We start from the raw sequence: 23,251 nt of genomic DNA, 5'->3' as shown, positions 1-23,251 counted from the left end.
GCAAGATGCCTCTACATGAGGCATGGAAATGACAAGAGAAAAAAGTGTGGACTCAAACTTCTTCCCCCATGCTTTTTGGTCTTGTGCAAGAGTGGGGATATGTGCATATCTCCTGAGGCGAGATGCACATTTTCTCTTTCATGGATGGAATGTGTATCTTGCTGAGGGGACAGATACATTCTCCATTATTTGTATGAGACTACGAAGCATGGGCTGAGGAAGCATTAATCAGTCATGCTTCCTTCTTTTGATGCTTCTGCTTCTCATGAGACAGTACCTACAGAAAGAGCCTATTAATGCAGCTTCCTTGGTGCTTCTTCCCTGCCCTTACAACAATAGATAACTATTTTGCAATAGTATGAACATGGTGTTGAGAATAGGTGTGTGTGGCATCACAGGACCATAGCTTAGTGGCAGAGATCTGTTTTCTATGCGGAAGGCCCCAGGTTTAATCCTGGCATCTTCAGGTAGGGCTGGAAAATACTTCCTCTCTGAAACCCTGGAGAGCTGCTGCCAGTTAGTGTACACAATACTGAGCTGGATTAACCATTGTTCTGACTCAGTATAAGTGAACTTCCTATGTCCCTGTAAAGCATAATTCTCTGTACTCTTCTTCCATTATATACTTTGGGATGTAGGAAGGTTTGCCTGGCGTGGAAGCTGAATAGCTCTGTAATTTTAGCCAGATATTTTTATTTTAACATATCCTGCACTTTCATCAGGGTGGCTAACAAACAACTAAAAAGAAAACTGATGAATCAGTTTTTAAAAAATCGATAAAAACAGAGACAGTAGCAATATAACAAAATGAATCAGTAAATAACAAATGAGAGAGCTATAAAAAGCAAATCAAAATAAGACAAACAACACATTTCACTTGACACTGAAATGATGGCAGCATAGGGACCAGGTGAACTTTCTAAGTGAGGGTATTCCATGTGGTATGCCACATCCAAAAAAACTATCTATCTCCTATGGTAGTGGTAGATGCTATGGAATGGTAAGCACCATACATTTGCTGCTGCTACAGCAAATCAACAGACCAGCATCAATCGATCAAAGACATTCAAAGCAGATCCCTTTATTTAAATTATGCTCTGCTTGGATAAAAGCGAAGCTTGCAAAAGCGCTGGGGAGGTTTACCATGGCCCAGCCTCTTCAAAGGACCCATTTCACTCTTCTCTCAGTAAGGTGATGAACTGCTTAATAAATTTACACAAACCTCCCTGTACATGGAAAATAAGAGTATTAGGGAGTAGGCTAGGCTAATATTCTTTTCACAGGGATTTTTTTTCCAAGCAAGGGAGATCATTCAAACATTCAATCTCCCACCTGAAACGGTACAGCCGAGCTGCATGTTTGTTCTCCTTTGTTTTCTGTTTCATTTATAGGAGATGAAGCAATGGAGAGAGTATTATTTGAGTGTTTGCATGTGTGTATGTTCATGTACATATGGGAAAGATGTAGGTACATGAGCATTCTCTTCCCGAGGGGCTAATATTTCTTTCATGGGAACTCATGGAGAGCACCATCCACACTGACTTAATTACAACATCTGGCCCTAACTGGTTTACCTGTGTATGGATTGTGTGTGTTTGTGTGATAAAAATCCCCATCAGTACAAGGTAGCAACTTATACCCTTAAACCCTGCCTTCTTTCTTAATTTATAGTTAGCATGCATTTGTCCGATAGAAATCCTGAACTTTAAAAAAATATGGCCTATAGGAAGGGGAGCAGTGACAGCATTACCTGTATTTCTAGCATGCATTAACCGTGGAGAGTTTTGTAAGGCCTTATCAACATCATCTGAAGTCAAATGTGGAAGAGGAGCTACAAAACAAAAAGCAACACCAAAATTTTAAAAAAAGATATTCAGAATTATCTTAATAACCATTTTAATTTATCCTGATAGGATTGTTTATTGGTCAGTCTAGCATCAATTCATTCTGCTCTGTGTGGGCTTCAGTTTATGATAATGCTGGAAGCAGGGAATTAATTCAAAATATTAGTAGAGAATACTGACAACTAGTAAGCCTATGAAAAACAATGTCATATTGGTGTTGCACTGCCCAATTTTTTAAAATATAATTTGTTCTTTCACATTTTATTATTCAGATCTTCATCATTTTTCTGTCTCTCAAATAACTAATTCACTGTCTTCTCTTCTCCTTGAATGTTGTTTATGAGTTTAATTTTATTTATATTTAGGGGGCTCTTTTGTTCACCCTAAAATTATACATTTTTGTGGGAGTCTTATAAACTGCTCCTTTGTGCATACACATTGAACATACATTTTAATCATGCCTGGAATTTATTTACAAATCAATATGTCTATGATTCATTTGGAATTATCATTTCAGTAATGGAAAGAAGAGAAATTCATGTGACCAGAAAAAACATTATATTACAAATACTCTTGTAGATGATATTCAAACTGATTTTTGGTTTTGTTGTAGTCTCTAAATGGTTAACATTTCCCTGATTTGAAGTCTACTTAAATATTGGTATCAGCACAGCATTTAAAGAAGAAATCTGGAATAAGTATTACACTGGAAATTGCAGCAGACAAACCTTTTGGGGAGGGGGGAAACAAAGAAAACTTCTTACTCTCTCTGAGGTAGTGTAGATGGGAGAGAAGAATGTCTGCATTATAGCTTGGTGTTAGCCTCTGGAAGTCGTCTTTGGTCATCTTACACAATTCCTTCCCATCAATATTCTGAAACAACAAGATGTCCACGTCTGGTAGGCCATATTCCTTGGCGGCCCATTCCAACCACTGGCGTACATGGTCTGTGCTCCATAAGGTGGGATCTGTTTTGAAAAGCAGAAAGTTTCACTGGGTTAATGTTATGGAGAATTAGTACTAAATTGACTGAGCTTTTTCTCCTATGGCAAATCTGCTATTGAATAATATTAATTATTCTAGGTCAGTGAATTTATCCCAGGAGTCTGTTTATGCCATTAAAAGGAACCAAAACTGAGGGGGAAAACATAATGGGTGCCATCTATCCCCACTGAATTTATTTATTTATTATTTGATTTATATCCCGCCCTTCTTCCCAGTAGGAGCCAGAATTCAATGGAAACTCTGCCACTAAATTCAGTTGGATATAAATTGCAGGTAATGCCTGAGGCAGAGTGGTGAGGTCAGTCTATTGTTAGTATATATTCAAAAATATAACTGAGCATTCATGTTTCTTATCATATATCTTGAACAGTGTTCACTGTGAGAAGGCATTATGCTAAAGTGGAATCTCAGTAGCTGGGCTGGTTTACATGAGGGCAGGCCTTCCCTCAGAACCTTAAACTTGGTTTGGCAGAAAAATTGGCAGCTAGCGCTGCTCTTTCAGCAAAAGCGTTTCTTTAGCAACCTAATCATTTTGCCCAAGCTGCAGATTCTGAAGTATCCTTAACAGCAGCCCTACATACAGAGTATTACAAAACCCAGTCTTGAAGTAACAATGCATTCATCACTGTGACTAAGCTATCCATGTGCAGACACAGCTGGATCTGTACACCTACTAAAGCTAGAAAAAGGCACTCTTAGCCTCTTGTTTTTGTTTTTTCCAGGCCTTAGGAACCTTCCCATCCCGGCAAGGATCGTCATGTGTGGCCACTCCATCTTATTCTGGGCCCACAAGAGAGCTGCTTCTTCGTTGCATGGGACCCAGTTGCAGTTATCAGTTCGGGCTACAGTTTCTTGGGCCACCAGGTGTGGCATGTTGTGGGGGGAGTTGGTGCCCACTATTGTTAGGTTTATGTCTTCTCAACAGCAGCCTCATGTTTTGGTCTTGCACTTAGGTGAAAATGACCTGGTGCAACGCCGGGGGTTGGATTTACTCCATCAGGCTACTCGTGACCTTATATCAATTAAGCGTCATTATCCTGACCTAATCTTAGTTTGGTTGGATATGCTTGAGCGTAGAGTTTGGAGGGGGGGCAATACACCCCAACAGAATTGATAGGTCAAGGCGGTGGGTCAATAGGAAGGTCAGGAACTTGGTTTTGTCACTTGGGGGTGCGTTCATCCCTCATGATAGAATCAGGTTTTATTATCCCATCTTTTATCGCGATGATGGGGTCCATCTCTCTGAGTATGGTTCTGATATATTTCTTGAGGATCTTACGAGTTGGTTTGAGGGTATTGTTTTCTTTGGGGTGAGTGGATCAAGCTTCAGCTGATCCCCTCTTGTGGCATGGAATTTGGGCAGGTGAGGAAGGTGGGGTACAAAATAGGTGACTGAGGCATTGTATTAAAGGGCACTCACTAGGAAACCGCCAGTCAGGCGTGGCTGGTGGGGATCTTTGGGGTGTCCTTGTGCAACCAACTTGTGCATCAGGGTGAACGCCTGTATGGCGGGGCCGGGATGCAGAGGTTGGAAACACGTGATTGACTCCGCTGGCAAGGAGGGATAAGTTTACCCACATACTTTGCTAGGGAGTCATGGTCTGAAGAGACTGACATGCCCAGTAAACAGGAGGGATAAATCCCTCTCAGATAGGTATCCTCACCTGCCTGAAGTTGCTTTAATTTGGTAATTGGCAGCAATTGGATTTAATGTAATTGTTACATTTTAAATAAATATAACATTATCCCATAACTGTGTCACAAGTCTTCTTTGGTGTGGTGGCAATGATGGTTCAATGAGCACCTCCAGATTATGCACCTTCTCCTTAAGGGGAAATGCAATCCTGTCCAGAACAGGGAAACTGCCTAATTCCTAGGCACAGTATCCACCTATTTACAGGACCTCCAGTTTGTTGGGATTCAGCTTCAGCTCATTAGCCCTCATCCAGCCCATCACTGTGTCCAGGCACTGGTTCAGGACTTGCACGGCCACACCTGATTCAGCTGACGGAGAGAAATGGCACTGGGTGCCATCAGATTACTAATGATACCCTAATGACAATCCCTTAATGATTGCTCCCAACAATTTCATATAGATGTTGAACAGTATTGGGGACAGAATGGAACCCTATCACAACCCAGAGCTTAACAGCCAAGGCAACAAAGTATAGACACCCAATGCTACCACTGAAACTGATCCTTCAGGTGTGAGTTGAGCCACAGTAATTCAGTGCCACTCCCTTAAAACTCATGGAACTGTTACAGCAAGATATAATGGTCAATGGTATCAAAGCTACTGAGAGATTGAGCAAGAGCAACAGGGTTGCATCCCCTCCTCCTTCCAATAAAGGTCATCCATCAGGGCAGCCCACACTGATTCAGTGCTAAACCCAGTCCTGAAATCAGATTAGAAAAGGTCCAGATAATTGTTTTTTTCCCAAGACTGCCTGGAGCTGCACAAGTATCATGCTCTCAAGCACCTTCCCCCAAGAGAGGTTTTATTTTCCTACAGCCAGGTGGTAGTTGTCAAAAACATCCAGGTCCAGGGTGAACTTTGTCTTCTCAGGAGTGGCAGTGCTACTGTCTCTTTCAAAGCAGTAAGCACTGCTTCATCACTTCAAGAAGTATTCACCACATCCTAGACCCACCCAGTCAAAACCTTCATAGCACTTATATGAGCTGTGATGGGTCAGGGTCAAGACCCCCCTTGGTCAGTTGCAATGCTACAAGCATCTTATCTAAGTCCTCATGCTGCAGAAGCTGAAACTGATCCTGTAAAACCAAACTAGATGGTGTGTTAGAGACCTTCACTGGACCTGTATCAATAACAACATCTAAGTTGTTAAGGAGGCAAGTGACTTTATCCAGAAAGTGTCTTGCAAAATTGTCACAGCAGGCTACCTGTGTACTGGGACAGAGTTGCAGCACCCTATTTACTGAGGAAGTTGTCAATAAACCCTGAACCACTAAGAAAAACGACCAACCTTGCTTCTAGAATGCAATGGAGGCCGAGAAGTACACCTTCTTTGCCACCATCATAACACAGTAGGCACAGTTCTGTGCTCTAGTGCATGCCCAGTTATCATCACAGGGAGCTCTTCATCATTTACTTCAGCTGTCTGACCTGCTTCATTTCCCACAGCTCCCCAGAATACCAAGGCATCAAACAAGTTCTTCAGGACTGGAGAGAGCCCTCAGGAGATCATGTTGATGCCCTGATGCATCTTGTCATTCCACATTGAGACAGGGTCCACTGCTAATCTATCTCACTGATGGAGATATCTATGAAATGGCTATCATCTTTGCCATCTATATGAAAGGGTTTCAGTAGTCAGTGAAAGGGTGAAATTACAGATGTATAGCAATCTTTTTTCTGTTTGAGCCGATCTGTTTTATTTGCTAGTGTACTGCTTTATCTCTTCATATCAGCTGCAACCTGACATTTAGCCTGACAAGCCATCAAAAGATAGTTGGGTAAAGTTACTCTATTTTCCCCAGAATGAGTTTTATTTTGTGTCACAACAGGAAAAACTTCATTCCTATTACTTAAAAAATATCAGATACACTGACAGACCAGATCAAACTAAAATCATTCAAGGCTCTTGCACTGTGTTGTGGCATCTGTGCCTTATACACTAGAATGCACAACTACAAGTGCAACTAGATATAATCTGGAAGAACCCTTAGACATCCGTTCATCTGCACACTACTTTTAAGGGAAAGAGCTGCACATTATCTGTTTGTGTATGCTTTCCTATTGTGTCTAACAGCACAATTCTGTCCATGTTTACTCAGAAGTAATACCACAGTGTCCAGTGAGACTTAGACTGCAATCTGTTACCCACTCACCTGTGAGAAAAGCCCACTGAACTCAATGGGACTTACTTCTGACTTGTATAGAATTACACTGCATTTTTTTAAAATGGGGGTAAGAAATTTTAATATGAATACCAAATCCTGGACAGTGAGTTAGCTTAGCTATGGATTATATTAAACTTTTTTCTTTTTCTTCCTGCTTTGCCACATCATCCTACAATCTGTAATGGATGTGTATAAATGGAAAACATCTGGCAGTCAGATGGAAGAGCTCTACCCAAATATTTATTGTGTAGCTCAGCAAACAGCTGTTTATGCCCACAGACCTCTTGCTCCCTGAGCAACATTTACATTAATTTCCAAATGTATTTAAGACAGATGTGAATGGAAGAAAGCTATTTATGACCACTCATAGTTCAAAGACTACAAAATGTATCAATTGCTTATTTTTTCTTCTTCCAAATTGCTTTGCAGGTGAGTGGTGCTGTTTCATGGCCTGTTTCTGAACATTTTATAATTGAATCAGTTTGTTGCAGCTTAGAAAAGCAAAGCATTATCTGAATATGCATGGAAGATTGTGCAACCAGCATGTAGCCTGGCAAATAACTGACAGAGTTACAGCTTGCCGTTTTAGCCACAGCTAATGTTCTTCCAGATTCTTGCTACTGCATAACTGTAGGAACATTAAGCAATGCAGCAGAAGCAGAAATGTTTTATATAAATTCTTTTTATAATACTGTGAGTAAAGGTCAAGCTTCCTTTTTATTAAGCATTAGCTCCATATACACAGTCACCAGGGTAAATCGCAAGTGGTAAGAGAATATTATGTTTGATTTTGGGCTCAGATATATACAATCCCAAAATGCGTATAAAACAGAGGAATCAACAACCCCATTTGATGTGCAGTGACCAGAATACTACTCATAGAACATCAACAGTGTTAATCAAAGGAAACAGCTACTTTTGTGCTGAAAACTAACCTGCACAAATATTCAACGGAGCACTTGCTCCCCCATCCACATTTAACACACTAGCTGCATTAGATTATCATCTACTTTTAAACTGTCAGCTTTTTTCAAAAGGTGTGTGTGTGTGTGTGTGTGTGTACTAATTACTATTTTATATTTAGAGGGTCTACAAGCTGGGGAGGGGGAAACCACTTTGGTTATGAACACCTTCCTGTCTAAGTAAATCCCCACACTGTAAGCGACGCCCTCACCTCATAGTAGCAAATGTCAAACACCTCACAAATTTCACAGGCCAGGATTGTGCTTCTTGGCACCCCACTTTTTGGCATTCCGCTAATACAGCGCCAGTGGGGCGATCAGCTGGAGCGGGGGTTGGAGCTCCCCGTGCTCCAGCTAATCTCGCCGGAGGAGAGGAAGATCAGCTGTTGCATGCTGCAGCTGATCTTCTCCTCAGGGGCGATCAGACTCCAGCACTCCAGCTGATCCCACCGGAGGAGGAGAAGATCAGCTGCAGCGCGCTCCAGCTGATTTTCTCCTCAGGCGTGATCAGCGGGTTAGGTTCCAGACTCCCGCACTACAGCTGATCTTCTCCTCCGGCACAATCAGCGGGTTAGGTTCCAGACCCCTGGGCTACAGCTGATCCGCTTTTCAGCAGTTTTTGCTTTTTGACAGGGGTCTGGAACCTAACCTGCAGTATGAGTGGGGCCCTATATTTATCAAACACACCATTGCCTGTTTATGAAAAATTTCCAATCCAAACTGAGGCCAGTGATTCTTAGATTCCAGACCACATTTATGGAGTGTGCTTATTCTTTATTCAACAACACATTGTCATGGCCACATGTGAGAGTCCATGTGAAATGTTTCTGGATAACAACTCAAGTTTCCTCTGTTAGCTGAGGTATTGGCTCTGAATAGTAGCATCTTGGCAGGCAAGTACCTCAGAGATGCAAAGCCTGCAAAAACCTACACATTACCTACAATGGTTCTACTTTCCTTTTGCCCCACCCACTCAGTTCTGCTCCATTAGAATGCTAGTTTAGTTGAGTTTAATTTTGAATGTATCATTACTTGCTCTGGAAAAGATCTTCAGCAGTTTCCTGTGTTATTTTCAGTGTTGTCTTGTGAACTACCTGAAGTATACTGTGGACACTGGGGGTCCACAGACCACAGTTTAAAATGACTTAGTTAAACTGGTCTAAATATTGCTTTATCCAACAAATTTACATAATTGATTTATTCACAGACATTAAGCTGCAGTCATTTATATTTAAGAACTTGAGCAGTGTCAAGGAATATACTTTTATCTGCATATCTTGCACAACGGTTAAAATAAAAATAGCTGTTATGCAGGTTTGAATTCAGTTAATATATATCTGGACTGGATGGGGTGCTGATACTCTTAAGAGTTTCATGGAAGAAAGACTTTTATTCCTGTTGACAGTTCCTGCCTCCTTTCTTCTGCCATAATGCTTCTGTGTTTTCCCAAAATCATACACAAGACTATAAATGCTTAGCTATGGGCTGGATCATACATTCAGATCCATAGCTTAATTACTGTACCCTTGATAGGGATGTAAGAAGGCAGTAATTTCTATCCTGACCTATGTTCGTCACAATCAGTGCTGTTTACATTCTGCTGCAGTTCAGGTTCTGCCAAATACTAGTTATGCATCTCACTGTCTATTTAACATAAGCATTTATGTAACTTACGTAACTTATTCATTTCAATGTAAAGGAAACAGCACAACAATGTAAGAAAAAGGTAATTAATTATGTATAGTTTGCATACTTAAAACAACAAGGATATGAACAAAAACCAGTTGCATTCACTTGACTGATTTCCACTCCTGATCACAGATGAACACACGGACTGAAGTTTCTGCTTCCTTTTCCATTTTCTTTGGAATTCTCCAATATCCCTAACTCTTGATAACTGGCAGCTAAATGTGAGAACCAATTAACTTGAGAAGGAATGATGACGATGTAGCCTAAATTAAGCACTTTTAAGCCCCGCTGATTTCAGTGGAGGAGAGTTGAGGAGAAGGGAAGAGTTGAGGGAGGGCCCTAGCTCAGCGGGCAGAGCATATGCTTTGCACCCAAAAGGTCACAGATTCAATCCCTGGCATCTCTGGGTAGGGCTGGGAAAATTCCTCTGTCGGAAACCCTGGAGAGCCACTGCAAGTCAGTATAGACAATACTGAGCTAGACGGATGAATGTTCTGACTCAGTATAAGACTTCTGTTTCCAGAAGTGACTCGCCTGGTGGGGTAGAGCTAAAATGCTACTTTCTTGGCAGGTGTGTTGCTGCCTCTTACAAAGGGGGAGGCAGTGGAGAGGTTGGCACAGTGCAGGCACACTGGCAGAAGTGCTAGATTGGCTCTGCCAGTGTGCCTGCACGATGCCAACCTCTCCATCACCTCCCCACCTCCCCCTTCTGCTAAGCGGCAATAAGACACCTGCCCGGGAACTAGCATTGCAGCTCTGCCCTACCATGTGAACTGCTAGTGCTATGTTCCTAAGCACGTGCATGGAATACAACATGCTTAAGCTTAATAGCCAGCTATGTTTAGTGCCTGGGTAGAACCTGTTTGAAAAGACTATTTAAAAACATGTATTTTCTCACCTGCTGGGACAATAACTCTCCGTTCATTGGTGGTCATGTTTGGTGGTGGGATATGTTTTTCTTCCATATAGCTTCCATAGTTCATGCCAACATTTTCTGTACTGCTGGCCATCTTTCCTCCTTTTGCCACACTGCAATTATCAGGGGAATTCCTAAGGAACAATTTAAGATTTCCTGGATAACAGGGAACAACTCAAAATACTTTTCAGTAAGCAAGTTCACAAGAGATTCTGCAGGACTTTTGCAAGATGCTGATCTCCAAAACTTCTCTCATGTAACCTGTTCCTGGTGTCTACATTAAGTTCTAAAACATATATTCCAGATCCTCAATTGATGGATGCTGGCTGGGTCTGTAAAAACCTGAAATGTTAAAGGATCTGACTTTGTAAAAAGAAACAAATATGGACAATAATCTGTTTATTTTTGGAAACGGAGACCTAAGCTCAGATTTGCAGGCAAGTAATTTAGGCCTGATGGACACAGACTGCTGCGTCTTTTGAATTTTTCAAAATATGCATACTGTCTTTTTACATTGGTGCACAAATCAGTAAACCTCAAAATAAAAATATAATAAATCAGCATAAAACAACATTACAGTAGGGCCCTGCTTACCAGCGTTCCATTTTCCGGCGTTCCGCTGATGCGGCGGCTTTCAATTAGGGGAAATTCCCCGTTTTAAGGCCGGTTTTGCGCTTTTGCGTCATTTTTACGCAACGCGCCCCATTATCTTCAATGGGTTCTGCTTTATGGCGATTTTTGCTTTACGGCGGCAGTTTGGAACGGAACCTGCCATATAAGTGGGGCCCGCCTGTATAAAAACAGGCATAAAAATAGCAGTATATAAACCCATACCGCCCAACTGTTAGGAGACAAACCAGTCTAAACATCAGACTAGAGTTAACTCACTCAGCTTTTCTCAAAGACTTGGTGGTGTATTTGTTAGCAGAAAGTTATGTAATGTGGCAGGCCTTTTTGAGGAAGGAATTCCAGTACCATACCTACAACCACTGAGCTGGCCATATGCTGAGCACTTATGAACCAAGCCTTCAGAAAGATTGGAGGACAACATGGAAAACACTGGACTGCAATGGTAAAGAGTGTTGATCATTTGGATTTTTCACCTTAGCAGAGCAAACAAACAACATTAATTCTAAAGAAAATGGCTGGCACAGAAGCAGCCATATGCAGAAACAGAATTAAATGTTCAGACATGTTTTTATTTTAAATCTTTATAGCATGCACAAACACACACACACACAAGAAAGAAGGGAAAAGCTAAATAAGAATACTGGTAAATTTAGTGGGACCAAAATAATTGCAGGTTTTTTAAAAATAAAAACAATTTTGAATGATAATTTAGAAGAAAAGAACTGCTAGTAGCAGCCAGTATATTGTTTTTCAAATTTACATAATACTTTTCTCTGAAAAGTCCTTGGAATGCAAAGAACATAAACCTCTTACTGCAACAATGAAGTATAACATCAGTTTTAGTCTGTACTATTGCCATGGGCAATCATGCATTAAAAGTACAATAAACACTTTTCAGTCTACTCTTTAAAAGATTGAGTGGTAGCAATCAGTATCTGGCAGACTTCTTGGAGTTGCTAGGGTGGGTCTTTGAACTGAATATAAACAGAGAAAAATGAGAAAAGGCCAAATTAGCATTCCTCACTAGAATCCAGAAGCATGAGCTCTAGAATTTTACCTTCAACTGAGAAAAAGGCAAGTTAGCTGAGGTCCCAGTCCAAAATGCCACTAGGTAAACTCCACATGTGCAGTGGAGAATCTGACTCACCACCCCACCCCAACATACAAACAAGTGGCACCTGTGCCAGAAGTTAGGAAACAAGTTTCAACCATAATAACAAACAAATGGGGAGGGGATTTTACATGCTAAAGCCCTTCTGCACCCCTAGCAAAACTCCTTGAACTGCAGCCAAATCACTTACTATTTTTTAACTCTCAGCACTGCAGTGCCAGCTTCATTACAGCCAATTCACTCTAATTTTATTTGCTCTTTTAATGACCTGATTTCCCTGAAATACACAGAATAAGTTATTGGGAAAAGCTTGGGTTTCTACATTCATGTTTACTGCAAGGAAACTTAGCCGTTTAAATGCATATGTGTCCTGCACAATTGACAACATTATGATGTGCATTTTGTTATCTGAAGCCAGGAACTATTTTTATTTTTTAAGTGTAAATAGACTTTAAATTTAGAGAGTCTACATATCCGTTTGAAGTTTGATGCATCCCTTAAGGCAGTTGTCCTTAACCTTTTTTGGGTCACAGAACCCTTTGAGAATCTAATGAAAGCAATGGACCCCCATAAATCAATAAATGGGGTCCATCCACCAGGTTAAGAACCCTTGCTCTAATTGCTGAGCTGGATTAGGGTAGGCATAATGGGCACCCACCATATGAAGATGAAAGTCTAACATATATAGTCAGCCAGTAGCTTACAAATATCAAGAAAGAGGCTGCCTATAAGGTGAGGGCTTATTCAAGGTCAATCTGCTTTATTTCTAAATAGCCAAGGGACAGAAGATAATAACAGAAATGCAGCCTAGAGAGAAATGCGTCCAGTACAAAGAGTGCAGCCTAGCTGTAATTCATTCAGAACTTTAGGACTCAAGAGGTTTTCTTCACAAGCGTATGCTATTTTAGTGCTGTGTAACCACACTTCATTACACATTAACCTCTCTCTCTCTCTCTCTCTCTCTCTCTCTCACACACACACACACAGAGAGAGTGTGTGAGAGACTTATTATCCACTTTTCAAGGCCCTGCCTTCATAAAGCAACATACAGAGAGAAACAAAAAACAGAACCTCAAAAAGAGTATGAAGCATGAAATTGAATTAGAGCACCAAAATTCTCTTAAAGAAAGGCAAGAGTAAAAGGTAATTTTTTAAGGCATTCTTGAAGGCTAGAACAGAAGGAGCCAAATGAATGTTAAGAGAATTCCACAACTGAGGAATTTCTGAAATGTGGTTTATATATAAAATCAAGGTTAATTTGGAAGCATTTAAAAAACGGAATACAACAATATTTCCAAAGTAAACAATACCACTAATATATGTATTAAATAGTGCCATTTATTCACGCTACTAGAAATTCATTTAAGGCACTTCTTACTATATGAGCTTATATTTTAAAAATTCTTTTCTATATTTAATATTTATTGTATCTATTCTGTAAGATCAGTTAAATTACTGCAAATTCAGCAGCACAGTAAAAAAAAGATTATTTAGGTAATGCTGTATTACCTTCTTCAAAGCTAATGTTTAAGGTCTCAACATATATTCCTTTGAGGGATTGGTAATATCCTGCCCTATGGCCATGCTACCCTGAACATGCCTGATCTCGTCTGATCTCGGAAGCTAACCAGGGTCAGGCCTAGTTAGTACTTGGATGGGAGACCGCCTGGGAATACCAGGTGCCGTAGGCTTAGAGGAAGGCGATGGTAAACTACCTCTGAATACCTCTTACCATGAAAACCCTATGAATATATCAAAAAATGATTCATAGGGTCACCATAAGTCGTAATCGACTTCAAGGCATATAACAACAACAATATCCTGCCAGCTACGCACATGGAATTGTCTGTGGCTACTGTGAGTGTGAGACCTATCAGTGCTTTGCATCCAACTGGTCTCTCATAACAGGGCACTCTAAATGCCTGTTATATGCTGTTTGTTTATTTTATTTGTTTATTTTTACAATTTATATACAGCTTAATTACAGTAGTCCCTAAGTATCTACACGAGACTCAATGCAATTACTAAAAATGAGTTAAAGCTATGAAATCAGAATTCAGTTAAAAAGCCTGCTAGAATTAAAAAAAAGTCTTCAGTAAGTGCCGGACATTCAACAGGGAGGGTCTCTGTCTGACCTTAACTGGAAGGGAGTTCCATAAAATTTGACCTGTACTGAACATATGTGGATATGAGCCATGTATCCCAGCCATTGGGGACCATTAATAGTGGCTTCCCCAAAGACCTCAGTGACCGGGCAGGGATATAAGGGATGAGGTGGTCCCTTAGTATCCTGGGCCTGAGTTGTTAAGGGTCTTGCAAACTAATACAAGAACCTTGAACCTGGCCTGGTTGGGTATAGGCAACCAATGCAAGCTTTAAAGCACCAGAGTTATGGGCTGGCAATAATCTGTCCTCATCCAAAGTCTAGCTGCAGTGTTTTGCCCCAGCTGCAGCCTCCGAACCAGGCCCAAGGGTAGCCCCACATATAGTACACAGCAGTAATTGAGCACTGAAGTTACCAATGTATCAATCAGCATGACCAGACTATCCCTGTCTAAGAATGGCCATAGTTGGCATACAAGCCATAGCAGGGAAAAGGCACTCTTACCCACTGCAGCTACCTGAGCCTCCAGCAACAAAGATGGATCCAGGAGCCCCCCCCCCAACTCCAAACCTATACTTTCAGAGGAAGCACAAGAACAGGCAATTGGCCAATCTTCCAGAACCACTAACCTACCATGCCTACATCTTCCCAGGGTTCAAGCTCAGTTTGTTGGCTGTCATCTGGTCCACTACTGCACCCAGGCAACTGTCCAGATAATGCACAGCCCCTCCTGACTCAAGATGTTAGGGAGAAGTAGAGTTTCTCCACTTTACTCACTGCCTTTCAACTACAAAGCGTAAAATTGTTTTTTTTGGTGTTCTATAGGACAGTGTATAGGCATTGCATTTAATTACTGATTTATTCATCACTGTTCTGCATTCAACTGACCTCTCACTCTATGTGCAAGAGGGAGTTTAGTCACTAGATTCTATGCACAAAATATTTAGTGAGCAAAAAAAAGGCCTCCAGGTTTACTAGGACAAAAAACACACACATTAAAACTCCAACTGCCTGTGTTGTTTTCAGCATGTATCTCCTATACATTACAAAAATACCAAATACAGAAGGGGGAAAGTACTTTTAATCAAACTCAGTATATTTTCTTTGTGTGTTTCAGATCAGAGATACAATTGAAATCGTATTTGAAATATGATTTCAAATACATGAATATTCAATACTACCCAGCTGTACTACTAGGATGCACGAACCAGCCAGAGAACAAGCAAAGGAATCCCTGCTAGGGATGGGATCCGTTGGCCAGTGCCGGTTTGAAAGCATTCCATCAACCTAACAGGCCAGGATCGATTCAAGCTCATTCTTTGTCTACTAGTCGCTGCTTTTACTGATCCGTTTTTCCCCTTACAAAAAATATCAATATTAATATTGACATTTTTTAAAGAAAATACTGATAATTTAAAGGAAATATTGATAAAATTATCGTTTTTAATATCAGTATCTTACAGGCAGATTTTAAAGAAATGTTTTGGAAAATAGGTGTGGAAAGTCTCTACATAAAAATCTGGTCTGCAATGATAGAGAGTAAATGAATTAATGGAAAATTCAGTACCAATTTTGAATTAGATGGATTCTATCACATCCCTAATCCTTGCATAGCAGTCAATGAATCCAGTCAGTAGCTGCCCGAGACTAGAAGAGGGCATGGGTGAAAGAATTTTAGAGGCATGTTTGGCATTGAGGGTCAAGGCCCCTTGAGAGACTTCCAGGACAGAGGAGTGAGTTTGTGACCTCAGCACAGTAAAGCTAAATAGTATGCCTGTTGGTTTGCAGGGTGTACATGTGCAGAACTAAAAATGTGACTGCCAAGCATGACAGCTCAGGGACACATAGTAAGACCAAAATTCACAAGGCCTAGCCATTATCTTGGAATCCACTGTTACTTTTATGCTGATCTCTGGTCAAAAATGGTACTGTCACCTCGGGCAATTTCACACTAGGGCTGTGCACAGACCCCAGTATCAATCCTATGGCTCCAATCCAGAGGAGAACATCAGTCCAACCCACTCCAGGTCAACCAGGGAGCACCTGGCCTGGCTTGGAGCCACTCCCAAATAAGTGTGGGGTCAGGGCTCACTGAGAGTGGGGTCAGTTTATCCTGCATGATACTGTTTTACTTATAAAATAGCACCCTCAAGGATCATTACCTCGGTTCATGAGTGGAGGGAGTGATCCCGGCTGTCTGCGGAAAGGGCTTTCCTACAGGAAACCTCCCTTGCAAGCCAGCACCCCTAAGGATTGCTCCATCAGTTCATGAGCAGAGGGAGTATCGTAGGGGATGCTGTTTTGCAAAGGGCCTTTACATAACAGCACCCACACCACTGGAAGATCGCTGCCTCTGCTCATCAGGCAGGAAGGAGCGCTGTGGCTGCCTCTTCTTGCTGCCTGATGCCCTCCCCCTGATCATCCTGGGTCGCTCTGGGTCATCACATCTGACCCGTAGCAATCCATGGCTGTCAGAACCTGACTCGACCAAGGCCCCAAAACATCTGAATAGGCTCAATTTAGCTCAGGCCTCGACCAAATGTGGTGCACAGTCCTATTTCACACATCAAAATGCTACAGACAAGTACCAATAACATCAGATGAATCGTGATGTAGGTTTATCAAGACACATATGCATTATGCCATATTTTTATGTGGGCTTGATCACATTCTGGTGTAAAGCGGATCTGGTGCGTTTTGCAGATTCTTTTAATTTGGACCGTTTGCATGACGTTTTTGCCAACACGATTGCATTCAGCTGCTATTGCCTTTAAATCCAGATTAAATCAATGCGATAAAAATCTGAAATTGGTTTGAAAATCTGCACTTGCTTCGGTGCCAACCTGGTGTGTGGTTGCTGCATAGGTTGTTTGCCATTTTAGATCCTCCCTTTCTCTGCCCCCCTACACTGCCCATGGACATCGTTCTGTTTCCTGCCACTGACAAACAAACTTCCGGTCGCTCTAGCCTTCCCCCCCCCAACAAGTTCCCTCCCTCAGTCGTTTAAACCAGCGATGCACTCCATTTACTCGCTCGCTATTTTACTTTACAAGTCAGGCGGGGGCAGCGAGGGAAGAGAAGAGGCTCTGTGCTGCCACTCTCCCCTGTGCCTCTCTCTGCCGGGGGGGGGAGGAGGAGGCGCTTCACTCTGCACCAGTTTGTGGGGAAGTGACCAGGTGGGTATGTAGGACTGGTGCTTGGGGCGCAGGCAGATAAGCAGCCCCTCCTATTCCCTTCTCTTCGAGGCAGTGGCGGCAGCGGCAGAGACAGACAGCAGTCCTGCTGGCCAGCTGCCCGCGACCAAGGAGGTGGGAAGAGATGCAGTCCAGAGAGCAGGACTTGCCATGGGATGTGCCAGGGCGGCCCTGCTTGGTTTTCTGGAGGGGAAGGAGAGGGGGGGTCGACCCAACCTCCCATCTAACACTTTCCGGATGGGATGCAGCTGTCTCATTCACAAAGAGATTGTGTGCGCGCGCACACACACACACAAAAATATACACACTGCACACTATAAACATTTCATTCCTTCACAAAAAAGGGCTCTGTCTAGAGGAAATGAAACTGACAACAGAAAAAAAGTAATTTGGTGTGATTTGCACCCCCCACTGTCTCCCCCTTAGCGTGAAATTGACAGAAAACCCCTCCCCTTCTCGATTAGCGATGGGGATGTTCTGGAGGGAGTTAACATTTAAATTTGGGGGCGGGGCCACAAAGAAACAGCAATACTAATAGATGCGAATGTGTGCGAATGCAAACCAGCAAAAGAGAAAATTGGAAGGTAGGGCGGACGGACATGTGTGAACCGTGGAACTCTATTGCGAAGGGAAAAGCTTCAAATTCAATATGGATTTTAGCTCTCATGTGAACCTGGCTTAACACTAGAATAAAGTTATGTGAAGAAAATCCACTGACACACACCCCGCCACCTTTCATTGGATCCTTCACACATTCCAGCTGCTTTGTGCCTCAAGGCCATCATAGCAAATTAAGGCAGTCAGTGTCTGGCTCAGTGGAGGCCAAGCAAGCTATAAATATTACCAGCACTGCTCTTTGTTTTTGCAATGCAGGAAAACAGCTGGTTTAAGTTTTACTACACATGATCCTTTCTCCATTATAGCAGACACTTCAATATTTCTTGTGTGTGAGGTTAGAGTGAAGAAAGGACTAAGGGAGTGGGAGCTCTAACTTGCCAGTTACAAAATGATGTTCCTTATATACTTAATTTACAATTAGATTGGTGCTGGAAGAATTCTGAAATCTGATATACTGGTACAAAGACCAAAACCACAGTAGCTTCCCAGTTGGCCTACAACTTTCTAAATCCATTTTTTTCTAGTTTTACTTTCATTATTTTATAGAAATTCTATTATAATAGCAATGGATTACATTTCCCAAGTTGCATTTCATTTCAAGAACCTGTAAGCACATTGTGCTTGTGGTTCCATAAAATAAAGAGTGAGTTGGAAGCCACAGTCCTCTTCCTATGCCTGCTTGAGGTTGCCAAAATAGAGCATGCTGGCCATCAGCAGGAATTAATTTGTATGTGAAAACCACACAAGAGCCAGTGTGGTGTAGTAGTTAAAGCACGGGTAGCCAACGTGATACCCTTCAGATGTTTTAGATTATAACCCCCATCATCCCTGACCATTGCCATGCTAGCTTGAGCTGATGGAAGTGAGACAGCACCACGTTGGTTATCCCTGGGTTGGAGTGTCAGACTAGGTCTGAGGGGAGATCCATGTTCAAATCTATATTCAGACATGAAGCTCACTGGGTGTCTTTAGGTAAGTCATTATCTCTCAGCCTAGCCTAGTGTACAGGATTGTTGTGAGAATAAAACAGGGGAAGCACATGTATACCACCCAGAGCTCGTGGAGAAAAAACAGGATATAAATAGAAATAATTAAGTAACCATAATCCCACAGTTTCTGTGGAATTTTTCCAAACTTATTTGCATGATTTGTGCTAAGCTGGTTATATGAACTAAAATATCAGTTTAGCAAGGTTACCCCTGGATGATGTTTGTTTGTTTATTTATTTATTTGATTTATATCCTGCCCTTCCTCCCAGCAGGAGCCCAGGGCAGCAAACAAAAGTGCTAAAAACACATCAAAACATCATAAAAATAGGCCTTAAAATACACCAAAACAACCTTAAAAAATTTTTTTTTAAAAAAAGCTTTAAAAACATCTTTTAAAAAGGGTTAAAAACATATAGTTTAAAAAAAATTAAAAGCAATTCCAACACAGACGCAGACTGGGACAGGTCTCATCTTAAAAGGCTTGTTGAAAGAGGAAAGTCTTCAAAAGGCACCGAAAAGATAACAGAGATGGAGCCTCCCTAAGGGGAGAGAATTCCACAGGGTAGGTGCCACCACACGAAAGGTCCGTTTCCTATGTTGTGCAGAATGGACCTCCTGATAAGATAGTATCTGCAGAAGGCCCTTGCCTGCAGAGCACAGTGATCGGCTAGGTATATAAGGGATAAGACGGTCTTTCAGGTATCCTGGTCCCAAGCTTTGTACACCAAAACTAGAACCTTGAAGTTGGCCCGGTAGCAAATCAGCAGCCAGTGCAATTCATTCAGCAGTGGGGTGACATGTTGGCAGTACCCTGCCCCAGTGAGCAGTCTCGCCGCTGCATTTTGCACCAGCTGCAGCCTCCGGACCAACCTCAAGGGCAGCCCCACATAGAGTGCATTACAGTAATCCAGCCTGGAGGTTGCCGGTGCGTGCACAACATTGGTCAGGCTATCCCAGTCCAGAAACGGCCACAGCTGTCTTACCAGCTGAAGCTGGTAAAAGGCACTCCTAGCCACTGAGGTCACCTGGGCCTCTAGCGACAAAGATGGATCCAGGAGCACCTGCAGACTACAGACCTGCTGTTTCAGAGGGAGTACGACCCCATCCAAAGCAGGCAATTGACCAATTATCCAAACTCGGGAACCACCAACCCACAGTGCCTCTATCTTGGTAGGATTCAGACTCAGTTTATTGGCCCTCATCCAGCCCACCACTGAGTCCAGGCAGTGGTCCAGGGCTTGCACGGCCTCTCCTGATTCAGATGTTACGGAGAGATAGAGCTGGGTATCATCAGCATACTGCTGACACCTCGCCCCAAAGCTCCTGATGACTGCTCCCAAGGGCTTCATATAGATGTTAAACAGCATGGGGGACAACAGCACAACTGCCAGGGGGCCGAAAAACAGTCACCCAATGCTATTCTCTGAGAGCGACCCCGGAGATAGGATCAGAACCACTGTAAAACAGTGCCTCCAATACCCATCTCACCAAGTCGGCCCAGAAGGATACCATGGTTAATGGTATCAAAAGCAGCTGAGAGATCAGGTAAGAATAACAGGGTCACACTCCCCCTGTCCTTCTCCCAATAAAGGTTATCCATCAGGGTGACCAAGGCCGATTCAGCCCCATTACCAGGCCTGAACCCAGACTGGGATGGGTCAAGATAATCTGTTTCGTCTAAGAGTACTTGCAACTGCGGCCCCACAACCCTCTCACTTATCTTCCCTAAAAAGGGGGTATTTGCAACTGGTCGGTAGTTGTCACAAACCAATGGGTCCAGGGTGGGCTTTTTCAGGAGTGGTCAGATCACCGCCTCTTTCAAGGCAGCTGGGACCACTCCCTCCTGCAGTGATGCATTGACCACACCCTGGATCCACTCGGTCAACCCCCCTCAGCAAGCTTTAACAAGCCAAGAAGGGCAAAGGTCGAGAGAACATGTTGCTGGCTGCATAATCGCAAGCACCTTGTCTACATCATCAGGCCGCATCAACTCAAACCGTTCCTAAGAAGTTGTGGTAGACGTTGCACTGGACACCTCATTGGGGACTACAGTAGATGTAGATGGGGCATCGAGATTGCTATGGAGGTGAGCAACTTTACCCTTAAAGTGCCTTGCAAACAATTCACAGTGGGCCTCCGAAAGGTCTAAAATTCCATTTCCTGGAGTTGATGTCAACAGACCCCCGACAATACAGAAAAGCTCCACTGGACGGCTACTTGAGGACGTGATGGAGGCAGAGAAGTGAGCCTTCTTCACTGCCCTACAGGCACACAGTAGACACGGTTATAATGTTTTACTCATGCCCTATCAGCCTCACAGCACATCTTTCCCCACTTGCGCTCTAGCCGTCATCCAGCCTGTTTCATTGCCCTTAGCTCACTGGTATACCAAGGTGCAATGCCAGAGAGGGTGCTCGGGGGCAACCATGTCGAGAGCCTGACACGTCTCACTGATGATGATGATGATTATACTAAGAGCTTGCTTACATGAAGATTTACTGCTAGCTAATACAAATCACATTTCCTTGGGGCAGCTCCCAATACTGAACAGGTCCTGACTGCTCTTAGTTTTAGCAGGTCTATTAAATTCAGGGATGGTAATAACTGCCTGAACCAACCACTTTCCTTGGGAGGCCCCTTCCTCATCTGAATTTCTAGCTTATGCTGTCCTGCTGGGACCAGAAGATTGTATGAAATAAAACTCAAACATCTCCTGTATGATTGGATGCCTAGCATCACATCAAGGTTCTGGACATGTGTAAAGAATTCATTATTTGAAATAAGCTCTCAAAGATATTTTAAGGTTGCACTACACCAGTGCTTCACATTCTTGTAGCCTAGGGACCTGCCAAGACATTTCACTGCCTGTGCCCCCCCCATCATCAAGATATGCACCTCTGAACATACACATAATTTGCTTTAATGAAACATTTTCTTTCATATCGGTAGTCAGTAGGTAAAATAAATGTAATCTACACTACTAAGCTGCCACCTTCTATTCCCATAGGGCGAAAGACATGCCCCCCAAACCCAAAGAACTGAGGTTAGAGCTATATATAAGTCACACTATATCCCATGGATTTATGATGCTTTGCCTCTCTTCTTTGCCATATGTACAGTATGCACAAGGAATTACTTTCACAGTGTGATGTATCTATACTGGGGAGGCTCAGGAGGAATGGGGGGGAGGAGAAGCTGCCCCTGCTGCCCTTCAGTATCTTCCACATGGAATGATTTCCTCACTGTGCCTAACGGTAGGGCTGGACCTGACTCTGTCCTATACATTTCATATCAACATTTTTTTATATAGCCTGTGGATTTGAGGGTTACTCAAAATGAGATCACTCTGTATTACTGATGAACTTTTGGTATCAGGCACATTTGGTAACCTAGAACCAGTTTATGTCCAAAATCAGAAGATTCCAACATACACCCCAGATAATTACTTGGAAATATAGCAATACAATTAGTCTGTTTCAGACATGAGTGCCAATCTACAGATCACAGGTATTTACAAGGTTTACAACTTGAGAGCCAGTGTGGTGTAGTGGTTAGAGTGTTGGACTAGGACCTGGGAGACCAGGGTTCAAATCCCCATTCAGTCATGGAGCCCAGTGGGTGACCTTGGGCTAGTTACTGCCTCTCAGCCTAACCTACCTCACAGGGTTGTTGTGGGGATTAAATTAAGAGGGGGAGAACCATGTACACCACTTTCAGCTCCTTGGAGAAAAAGTGGGATATAAATGTAATAATAAATAAATAAATAAATTGCATTTGGATAATAGTAATATGTGGAAACTGACCAAAGCATATACTTCTGCACAAAACCAAAAAGACAGTGTGTCATTTTGAATCATATTTTGCCCACAAAGGGAACAGTAAACATATGGTCTCACAACTTCATTTTGAAAGTACTCTGATAATAGAAGTCTCCTCTACAGCAAAGCATTTCTAAAACCAGGCTGCATGGGAAGCTAGCCACATATAGGATCACAAAACAAAAACATAAAATGTGGAGCCAATTAACAGAAAGCTAAAAGCTTGCAATCTTGTTCAGTATGATGCCTGTTAAACCTACTACCATTTCTTTCCCCTTAATCCGCTCTTTATCAAGACTGACTTTCCATGCTGCAAATGGCACTGGGATGGTCATCTGAGCAGCATATATGACCTTCTCTAGAAAACCAAGCAGGCTTTGGAGATGTTACTTACCTACCCCCCCGTTTAATTAAGGTTTAGTTTTTCCAGTACATCAGGAGAGAACCCCTATTTAACCACTAGATCTTCCAGTTTGGGTATTGTTTGCCTCTCCCCTTGGTGAGGGGAGC

The 23,251-nt window shown here is 42.4% G+C and overlaps 1 protein-coding gene and 1 pseudogene across 4 annotated transcripts in view; one reads left to right on the top strand and one right to left on the bottom strand.

Annotated features, from left to right (window-relative positions):
• ERG (ETS transcription factor ERG) overlaps positions 1-23,251 on the bottom strand; it is a 118,624-nt gene that overhangs the window by 13,680 nt on the left and 81,693 nt on the right. For 3 of the 4 annotated variants that reach the window (XM_061627670.1, XM_061627671.1, XM_061627668.1), the window contains exons 3-5: positions 10,260-10,411; positions 2,609-2,812; positions 1,751-1,831 (exon numbers count right to left, since the gene is read on the bottom strand). In XM_061627670.1, coding sequence (XP_061483654.1) covers positions 1,751-1,831; positions 2,609-2,812; positions 10,260-10,411 — 437 coding nt within the window. The remainder of the gene's footprint in view (positions 1-1,750; positions 1,832-2,608; positions 2,813-10,259; positions 10,412-23,251) is intronic. The other variant, XM_061627669.1, reaches the window with a different exon arrangement.
• On the top strand, positions 13,591-13,709 carry LOC133386425 (5S ribosomal RNA; annotated as a pseudogene).

Source organism: Rhineura floridana, chromosome 5 (assembly GCF_030035675.1).
Source record: "Rhineura floridana isolate rRhiFlo1 chromosome 5, rRhiFlo1.hap2, whole genome shotgun sequence".
NCBI classification, from domain to species: domain Eukaryota; kingdom Metazoa; phylum Chordata; class Lepidosauria; order Squamata; family Rhineuridae; genus Rhineura; species Rhineura floridana.
Note: the sequence above shows the minus strand (reverse complement) of the source record. Positions and strands in the feature narration are given on the sequence as shown.